The sequence below is a fragment of the Varanus komodoensis genome, unplaced genomic scaffold (genome assembly GCF_004798865.1).
Source record: "Varanus komodoensis strain SLA01 unplaced genomic scaffold, ASM479886v1 scaffold5, whole genome shotgun sequence".
NCBI lineage: Eukaryota > Metazoa > Chordata > Lepidosauria > Squamata > Varanidae > Varanus > Varanus komodoensis.
Genome location: NW_025336087.1, coordinates 19,986,426 through 19,996,650, shown reverse-complemented (window position 1 = coordinate 19,996,650; position 10,225 = coordinate 19,986,426). Strand labels below are relative to the sequence as shown.

Genomic DNA, 10,225 nt, shown 5'->3' with positions numbered 1-10,225 from the left:
CTTTCCTTTCCTTTCCTTTCCTTTCCTTTCCTTTCCTTTTCTTTTCTAACTTTTCTAACTTCTTTTATATCGTTTACATTTTTTATTTATTTTATATTATTAATTTTAATTTTATATTGTTATTTTTGTATTGTATTGTATTGTGTTGTAAGCCGCCCCGAGGCTTCAGCAAGGGGCGGCATAGAAATGTTCTAATAATAATAATAATAATAATAATAATAATAATAATAATAATAATTCTGAAGCAGTGCAACAGTCCAAAAATGACTAATGTTAAGGAGTGGATAACCAAGGTATGGCAGGTAACACAACTACCAAATCTGAGTGAAGTTGCTATAGACACAAAACACAGGAAATTCATGAACTGGTGTTTGTTGTGGAAATGAAAGTAGGTGCTAATATTATTGAAATTAATTTTTTCAGTTGCATTTTTATTATGCTATATCTTTGATATATTGTGACTTATTGATATATGGGTATCATCTGGCTTTAGCTGCAAATCAGTGTTGGTGTTGTATGAACAAAAGCTCCCTGCAGAACCAGACTTCCATTCATGCATGGTCCCCCAAATCTGATCTGAGGGGATGTCCAATTCTTTAAAGCAGAATGGGGGTCAGTCAGGGGCTGCAGGAGACAGGAGAATCTGTTACCCCAAAGTTTCCCTTCCACTAGCAAATCAACACCTTTGATTGCAAGTCACTCTATTTTAACATATATTTCAATACATAGGTACCGAAACCAACAAAAATACAGAATAACTTATCCACAAACAAACAAAAAATGTATTTACTGAGCTAGCAGCATGATATACCTATTTGAAACTGGACTGATACTGAAAAGTCCCAATGGAGCCTGGTTCTGCAAAACTGTAATTAAGGTTTCTATTCTTGAACCTAATCTGGCTCCACCAGTAGGATTGAACAGAGTAACAATGAAATGCTCATCCATTTCTGGTTCGGCATCTAGTATGGCAGCAATATGAAGAGTCTGTAAGAAAAAAGAAATGCATAAGCAGAAAAATCTTGGACCCACTAGAATCAACACTGAAACTCTGGAATGCTTTTGACAGGGCCAATCATCACGGAATTTACAGAACATCACTGGACACGATTCTTTACATATTTTCCACCAGACTATTCATAATTTAGCCTTGAATAAGCGGGAAGCTAGCAGATAGCCCAACTGGGCAAAAATGTAAGATTTTTTGGATAATTCATAAGCAAAGCTAGGCCCTGATGCTGGGAATGATTGTCAGCAAAAGGAGAAAGGGGATGACAGAGGCTGAGGTGGCTAGATGGGGTCACTGGAGCAGTGGGTGTGAGCCTGGGTGGACTCCGAGGGATGGTGGAGGACAGGAGAGCCTGGAGGAATGTTGTCCATGGGGTCATGATGGGTCAGGCATGACTTTGTTTCTAAACAAAAAACAGTTTCTCCTTCTTCTTTCAAATTAAATATGCTCAGTTCGTATCCATTTAGGCTGCAATCTTTTTTCAAAAGTAATTCCCTTTGAATTCAATGAGGTTTACTCTCAGATAAGTAGACATAAGATTGCAATCTTATTTTCCTTTTTCTCCCCCCCTCTATAAACAATGAGATATACCTTGATACAAAACCAAACAAAATATCTTCCATTTTGTAATAACTACCTGCATATTACCTTGAATCTGACTCCCTCTTCTAAAACAATGTAGCCTTGTGATGGGGTCAAATCTACAGATGCTTCAGAAGAGTTTATCTCTCGTACAAGATACTGGACAGTCACAGTCCCAAATATTCCCTGAAGAGGTTCCCTGATAATAGTTAACACTGCAACACTTTCCATCAAATGGAAGGCTGTCTGCTCCCTTAGGAAGAAATGTTCACTATTGTTGAAGGACAAAACTCCATGGCCATCATCATTGGCAAGGATGGTCACTGTGACTTTAAACAGAAAATGAATGGAATGATTAAAATGCATCTTGGATCATTGTATCCATATGTGATATAAACATACTGTTTATTTGATATAAACAGTATCTTGCCTTGTGGCCAAAAATCAACACTAGTCCCCAAAATTGTCATCAGTATTAAATATGGGGAGTTTTTTCTGCACAGTATTTACAGCACAGACTTCTATATTTCTACTCATAAGTAAATCTCATTGAGTTTAATGGCATTTACTCCTAGGTAAGTAGATTTAGGACCACTGCTTTACACCTCTGGTTGTATTATAAGGAATACCTAATTTAAGTTTATATTTAAGAATCTTCTTAGAGTTTTGCATATGGATAATTATAGGAGAACAAGCTTCATGTAAGAGGCAAATTGTTGTTGTCGTTTGTAACCAAGCCACTATTTCAATCAATCTACAACTTCCTCTTTCATCTCTTAGATCTCCCATAAGATGTGTGCTGTAATATACTATCATGACTCTTTTATATTTTAAAGGCACAGTTCAGCCCAAAGGAAACATTTCAATTTAATCAAGCATTTTCAAAATACCTATTCTACAAACACTGACAAAAGATGCACTGAAATTGGTGGCATTTACAGCTTAAGTGGAATGAAGTTGAACTGATTCAATTAATCATAAAACAGGCTTAAAGTCAGGAAATATGTTAAAATCACTGAGTACACCTATCTCATTTCATTGACTTCCCTCATGTTTTATGATATGATTCTATGTATTTTAATTGAATGCATAATGCACAGTAAATGGTTTTTAATCAGAGACAAGGTAGTATACAACATTTGTGTAATATTGTCCTGGTATATTCACCACAACACAATACCCAGAAAATTATAAGGTTTTTAATATTGAGGAGTAGCTGAAAGAGGAATTCCCTTAGTGATTGAGCTCCTAAATATTATTGTTTGCATCAACAATAGAACTAATTGCGAAACAGTTCAACAGATTGTCTGCTATTGCTTCTTTGTTCAATGCCTTTGATACTTAGTCCTCTTTTTCGATTTCTATGATCTTACAAGAAAAATGCATAGTTATCTACTGCTAATGATGGTTCACAGGATATGTCTGCAATCACAAAGGAAAGAACTCAAGAGTAATTAATAGTACCTGTTGTGTTTTCTCCCAACTCCAATCCAAGAGATGGATTTGTTAATATTAGCTGGAATCTTTCATTCCCTTCAGGAATCTCATCATCAAAAATCATAACATCAATGTATTTATATCTTTCTCCATCAGCAAAAGAAACAGTCTAGTAACAAAGCATATTGGCACAATATTTTAGAAAGTACTCTTTTTGAGGTTTGATATCTTTTTAAAGATGTAAAAAAGAAGCAAACCTTTTACAAAGCAAACACGATAAAAATTCAAAGGTATTGGGTTATATCCACTAGCACAAATGATGTTGTATTAGCAGGACTACGCACAAGTGGAGAATCCAACCCCTCTTGGACCTGAAAATGTGTCATAGTTTGCAGATCTTAGATTTAAAAGGGGTCTAATGTTAGACCTTCACTTGTACAACAGGAAAAGCAGCTAAACTCCACTAATGTAGCCAGTTCTTTTGCTTAATGTCACGTTGGATGTAGCCAGTATAAACCCTTTTGGATGACCAGTGTGTGTATAATTACATGTCGAGCCTGCTTGCCTCTTCTTTTAACTTCCAGATGTTTATCCAAACTTCAGGACAGAGTCCACATGTGCATAATCTGTATGCTTACAGCTAAGGATGTGTAAGGGATTTAATCTGTGTGCCTTCGCTAAGGTAATTGGCCTCCCAGACTGTGTATTGTAATGTAGTTATCCTTTGGATTAGGTCTTCCCAAAATGTTGCAAAGTGGTTCTCAGCCCAAAACGCTATCAAAATGGTTATTTTCTATATTTTGCTATAAAATATGTACATACGTGTGAGAATTTAGATTAAATATGTTTAGAGATATGTATTTTGTGAAAGCATATGCTCAAAGTACATATCTAAAGATAATTTGTATGCAGATTTTTAAAAAATGAATGTGGAAATGAGAGAACACATTAAGGCAGGAACAAGAGAGAACACATGTGAAACTGATATAGAAACACACTGATCCAGATTTCCTTTCATGATCTCTACATGCAGCCAAGAAGCCTGCACTTCTCCAGATTACCAATTCTAGGGATAAAAGTTCTCCAGAGGCTTTGTTCTGGCCTTCAGGATAATATATGGTGGATGGGAGTGGGCCCAATTCCCACCACCACCTACATCCACGGTTTTATGCGACTTAGTTTTTCAATTGACAAGCACTCAAAACACAATAGAACTTGGACCTTTTCAAAATGTTCCTGCTCGCCCTTGCCTGCTGTGTTTGTGGAAGAAATCTCAATTATCCTTCCTTCCCTTCCCAGCTCCTAGAATTTATATTTTAGCACTGAAAAAAGTTGCTTGGTGTATTGTGATTTGTTCTTACCCTGGAGGAAACATTAAAATCCAGTCCCTGCTGTGCTTCCAGATTCTGAGCATACAAGAACAATGACACAGTCCCATAAGATCCTCGGTCCCGAAATATCAGCAGTGTCAAACTTCCATTCACTTCACCTATTTCAAAACTAGGGTATAAAAAAAGAAAAACCCCTCTATTACATTTATTGGCAATAAGCATAGTGGGCTAAATATATGCTGTCAGGTACTTTATAGACAAAACCGCTATTTTGACCAGTCATCAGTGGAAGATCTTAGTGATAATATATTTCATTTAAAGATAACAGCTGCATATTGTGGACGGAAGTTACATCAACTAGTATGTACAGGAAATGCAATACAGCGCTTGAAAATCATAGACTGGCTGTACTTGGATGCATGTAACCCAGTATTGTCTACTGTGAGTGGTACGTAGCAGCCTTTCAAGCCTGTCCTGGTTAATGGGCAGTATAGAAATTAATTAAATAAACAAACAGTCTCAGGTTTCTGAACTGGAGATGCCAGGATCTGAATATTTATATTCTCATTTATCAATTGTATTAGTTATAGTGCTTGATCTTCCAGATAGGTCCAGGCATCATTGATATCTGCAGCTCCATGCTGCTACACTCATGGCCTATCCGTGTGTTTCCCACAGGCAGCTGGTTGTCCTTGGTTTGAAAAGAACACTGGGCTATAAGGACCCTTGGTCTGATCCAACATCCATCTCTTCTGTTGTTCACCCATTTCATCTGCACATCAGCCCTGTGAGGTAGGTTTGGCTGAAACTGTGTGATTGGTCCAACATCAACCAGTAAGCTTTGTGATTGTGTGAAGATCTCCCACATTCTAAGCATGGTGCCCCAGTCAGTCTCTTGTGAACATTAAATGTCTATTCTATCCCTGAATATAGATAGAAATACAGTCATTTACCCAAACTGCTTTTAGAACTCAGGTGACATTAAATAGCAGGTTCTAAAGAAAAACCTTTAGAGAAATTTAGAGATACCAGTGCAAGTTCATGCTCTTTGGGTCATAGCTTTCATCTAGAATTTAGCTGAACTGAGATTGCAAGGAACATTCTGTTTGTATTATCAGAGAAAACCGCTAAGCGCTCAAGCCACTGAAAACAATGAATTACCATAACTGAAGATGAACCTTACTTTGTGTTTTGCCAGCCAATGACTCCTCTTGCGCCATCGTTAGCATCGATAATAATCTGTGCTGCCAAACCATCTACATCTAAAGACAATATTTAAAGCACTTGTTTAGGATCTATGAGCAAATGCTTTAGAAATATTTGGGACAGGGTACATATATCTCCAGGATGCAAGGTATAGGATGATGGTGATGGCAATTTCACTTATAATTAATCACACTTATACTCATGGTAAATTATAATGTACTATAATACAGCACCACTTGCCAAAAGACATCTGAGTTGATGTAGAGAGATTAATCCATTGTAAGCATCAACTATGCAACAGCCTAACTATTATCTATACTATCTCTAACAAACACATCTCAAGCAAATAGCATAATACGTCTCTATTTACCTTTAAGTTTGTAATGAATTAACTCAGTCAAATCTACATGCATGGAAATAAAGGTCAAATTGAAAATATTAGAGATATACAGGGAAAAAAATGCTTAACGTTAGCAGCATGACACATAAGTTATCCTAAAACTTCTGTGTCAAGTGAAATTCAGTGTAGGAAGCCTGTGCTCACCAAAAAACAAAGCAAAAATATACTGGAAGAAAGCACCCCTATAGCCCCTCAAAAACAGAACTCCTCAGGGAGCCATAGGATCAGATGGGTTTCCAACCCACCCACAAGGCCATAGAAAGATCTGCAACCTTGGCAAAGTGTCAGGGGGATGAATGGCATTCTCCCCCACCCCCATCACCTTCTCCAGCTGTTACATAAAGCTTTGTGGCAGATGCTCTTTCAAGGTCACAACAATGACCTCAGAAAAGCGGCACAAAGGAGGAAAATGGATGTGAAGTGCATGGATGGAAAGAGGCTCCTTCATCCCTTGTCCGTGCCTCTGGGTTGTAATGGCAAGATCCTGGGTGCAAACAGCACACTAAACAAACCTTGCTCATTCACTATTTTATACTTCTGCGTGAATGCAGATCATGAAGTTTACTTCTATGCTTTTGCATTTTTATTTCACATAAGGAAGCAACTTTTGAAAACTTGCATAAGGAGGCTAACATGCACTCCTATATTTATCAATGTTCGTGCAAGAAACAATATTAAGGTCATAGTGTATATAGATATAAACCGTCAGTGCAGCAGTACTGAAAATACCAAGTCTAGGAGGGAAAGAAGTTGAAGGATGTATGATGAGCTCCACAGATGTTAGATTAACGAGAAAGAATTCCTGCATCTCTGGCACATCGTCCTGCAAAACAGAGACACAATAAATGTTCCAGTTAATCATATTTTAACCAATATTTCAGAATCAGAAGAGGCCCACTTAAAACAACTTTTTCCAACCTGGTGCTCTCCAGATAAATTGGACTGCAGCTCTCAGCATGGTTGGAATTGTAGTCCAACATATCTGTAGGGCACCAGGTCAGGGAAGCTTGACCTCATTCATTCATTGCAGAAGGTGTTGGATTTTAGCCACCTCTCCAAAAAAGGGATTAATTGGAAGGTGAATCTTTATATTATATGCGTAACATAACAGACAGTGACAAGACATATTTCCAATAGCAGATTTACTACAGAGTTAAATGCAAAACAGCCAAGTGAAGGGGAAAGGGGTTGAACAAAGCAACCCATTATTCATTATGAAGTCTCTGAATTGCACCACATTGGTAATGAATGCATTCTAATGTAGCAGATTTACCCAGATGTACCCACTTCTCTTTGTGATTAACTAGTCTCCTTGGCTTTCTACTGTGTGTGTGTGTGAGAGAGAGAGGAAAGTCTATCTCCCCCATGTATTTCAAGAATTACGGCATGAATCCTGCATCCATCAAAACAAAATCTATTTTTCCCAGTGTTAGATGGAAAGACAATTTACCTCTAGAATAGTTACATTTATGGCAGCTGATGTTTCACCTTCCATTAAAAGCAATGATCCAGATACAGATACGTAATCAACTCCTGGTTCAGCCAACATCCCTTTGGTCTGATTCCCTAAGCCAAGAAATCCTGGAACTGTTGTATAGGTGACATTGATGACACCTGGTGAACAGGGAACAGAAGATTTAAAACAATAACTTAACGGTTCAGGCATAATTACAATCACCATCAAGAGAAACAGAGACATATTCTATGCAGAACAGACAGATGCACAAAATAATTTACTTTGTGTCACAGCTGTATGAAAATGGATATCCACAAAGGGACACTGCAACAGATTGTTACAGTGTAGAGTGTTCTTGTTCAGTATTCCATCTATGTCTCTCTCAAGATACTCTTTTCCATTCCATCTTCCCCCCTTCAGTTTTGTGCCCGCCCCTCCACAACAAAACTCTGCATTCCCATGGTTCACATTGGCATTCCCTCTACTTTGGTTTTCCCCCTGAAGATTTTTTGTACTTTCCTAAAACTGCGAGATCTCTCAGGATTTCTGTTGTCTTCCACCTATGTGCAGGTGGTGCTGTTTTGATTATGTAAGGAGTGAGATTTAGAATACCTGAGTTGGCTATTATGATTTGGCCAAGGCCACAATGCTCCAAATTATTACCTGTAACAGCCTGAATGCATGTGAAACACATGTAAGAAATTATGTAGCTATGTTTGTAGAAGTACGTACACGCTGCCCTCCAACCATTTCATTCAAAAACCATGACAGCTACATCAGAAAGCCACTGTGATCAATCACTACCATTCACCCTACTGTTTAAAAGCTGTAGCTGAAGCAAAGTGCAGCAGTCCCTCTTCTGATAGGGAGGGGACATAAAGATCATATTACAGAACGGATTGACTATTTGCTCTTGCTGCTGGTTAACTCAGCTGAGATTGCTCATCTTCACTTACACAGTCCTAAAATGCCTGGTCCAAGCATGCCTCATAGAATACTTGGCATATGAACTTCCCCACACCCCATTCCTACTAATCTTTGAGACTGGCAAGTGAGGGTTTCTTTCAGTTCCTCTCCCTTGGGTGGCTGAAGATTTAGACATGCAAAACAAAGGCCTTTCTACTGTGGTATATCAATTATGGGACTCCTTCCACAGAGCATCTCAGGATCTCTCTCTTTACCTGGATGTTCCAGGGATGATGTATTAGCTTTCTTTTATGATGCAATTCCTTTTAATAGAGACTTCACTTGTTTAGTGATTTACTATAAAGCTTTTCAAGTCTTGAACTGGACACATAGAGTGTGTTCCTATCACATTACAACTAGTATAGATCCCGACTACCTTTGTATACAGACCTAGAGATCCATATTCTCTGTTAATGAAAAGCTGGATGCTTTTGTTCCCCTCTTGGACCAAAACAACTCTAGATGAAGAAGCAAAATTGAGAACTCCATGCGGTTCATCACTAGCCTCCACTGTCAAGACTGCTTCATAACCTTGACTGTCAAGGATTGCAACTCCAGCAGAACTGACCCCTGAAAAACAAATCAATGGACTATATTTAAACAACTGGCCACCCACCTTTTTCAGGCAATCCCAGTGCCAACTCAATTGTTTGGTGCTGTTGTAAAGCCTATACAGTAATCAGGGGGAAGAATTAGCAGGGATACTAGAATCCAAGATCATCACGGGAAGCTGTTGGTAGGAGATTTGGGACAGACGAAAGGGAGCGCTTCTTCACACAGCACATGGTTAAACAGTGGAATGTGCTACCATTAGATGTGGTGAGGACAACCAATTTGGATGCTTCAAAAGTGGGATTAAACATATTCATGGAGAATAAACCTATCAATGGATGATAGTCCTGAAGGCTTCTTGCATTTCCTAATATTATGGGCAGTACACCAGTTCCTGAGGAATGTATGCAGGAGGATGCTATCGACCTGCTCTCCTACTTGGCAGTTTCTCACAGGAAGCTGGCTGACTAGTTTATGAACATACATGGACCCTCAGTCTGATCTAGCCTGGCCCTGGTTCGTAGTATGATGACATCACAATTACTGTCTTTACAACTGGGATTGGCAATAACATGCTACAATATGTAATATTCTGTTCAGGGTTCCAGCCAACCAGCATGTCAGCCATGCAAGGCCATTTTCCCGTAATCCATGTCTAATGACCATTCACAATTTCCTGAATGGACTGGTTTTTCATGCGTTCACCCAGTAATATAATTCTCCAAAACTATTTGCACTTCTATAGGTGCAAAGGTTCCACTGAACCTTTATCTACCTCTTTGGTATAAGTCAGTATAACAACCATTCAAATAATGATCCCAACTTAGTGTATGAATAAGGAAATAATAGGAAAAGTAGCTCAACTCTTGATGTCCTCAGTAATGCTGGGAAGGAAAGACTATTCTGGGACTTGGTAGATGCTACAATTATCAAAACCAGACCAGTTTTAGCAGATGGCTCAAAATATAGATTGAACACAGCAGGCAACTGCTATGAAAATGATCCTTACCATGCTAAGGGTCATTAGGAAAGGGACAACAGATAAAGCTGACATTATAATACTATAATATCTTTGTATAAATGTATGGTATGATCACACTTGATTCTGTAAATTAATATCCTTCATTCAAGGAGGCTTACAGAATTCTCCTCATCTTCTCATTCTTATCTTAAACAACAACCCTGTGAGGTAGGTTGGGCTGAGAGTTTGTGACTCCCAAAGATACCCAGTTAGCTCCATGGCTGAGTGAGAACTAGAACCCAGATCTCCGGAGTCCCCGTCCAGC

General features: G+C 38.4%; 1 protein-coding gene across 1 annotated transcript in view; it reads right to left on the bottom strand.

The window, feature by feature from the left end:
- Positions 1 to 10,225, bottom strand: part of ADGRV1 (adhesion G protein-coupled receptor V1) — a 307,411-nt gene that overhangs the window by 195,437 nt on the left and 101,749 nt on the right. The window contains exons 37-44 of the mRNA XM_044446125.1: positions 8,778 to 8,957; positions 7,416 to 7,579; positions 6,695 to 6,788; positions 5,543 to 5,621; positions 4,390 to 4,528; positions 3,056 to 3,197; positions 1,658 to 1,920; positions 812 to 987 (exon numbers count right to left, since the gene is read on the bottom strand). Of these exons, the coding sequence (XP_044302060.1) occupies positions 812 to 987; positions 1,658 to 1,920; positions 3,056 to 3,197; positions 4,390 to 4,528; positions 5,543 to 5,621; positions 6,695 to 6,788; positions 7,416 to 7,579; positions 8,778 to 8,957 (1,237 nt within the window). The remainder of the gene's footprint in view (positions 1 to 811; positions 988 to 1,657; positions 1,921 to 3,055; positions 3,198 to 4,389; positions 4,529 to 5,542; positions 5,622 to 6,694; positions 6,789 to 7,415; positions 7,580 to 8,777; positions 8,958 to 10,225) is intronic.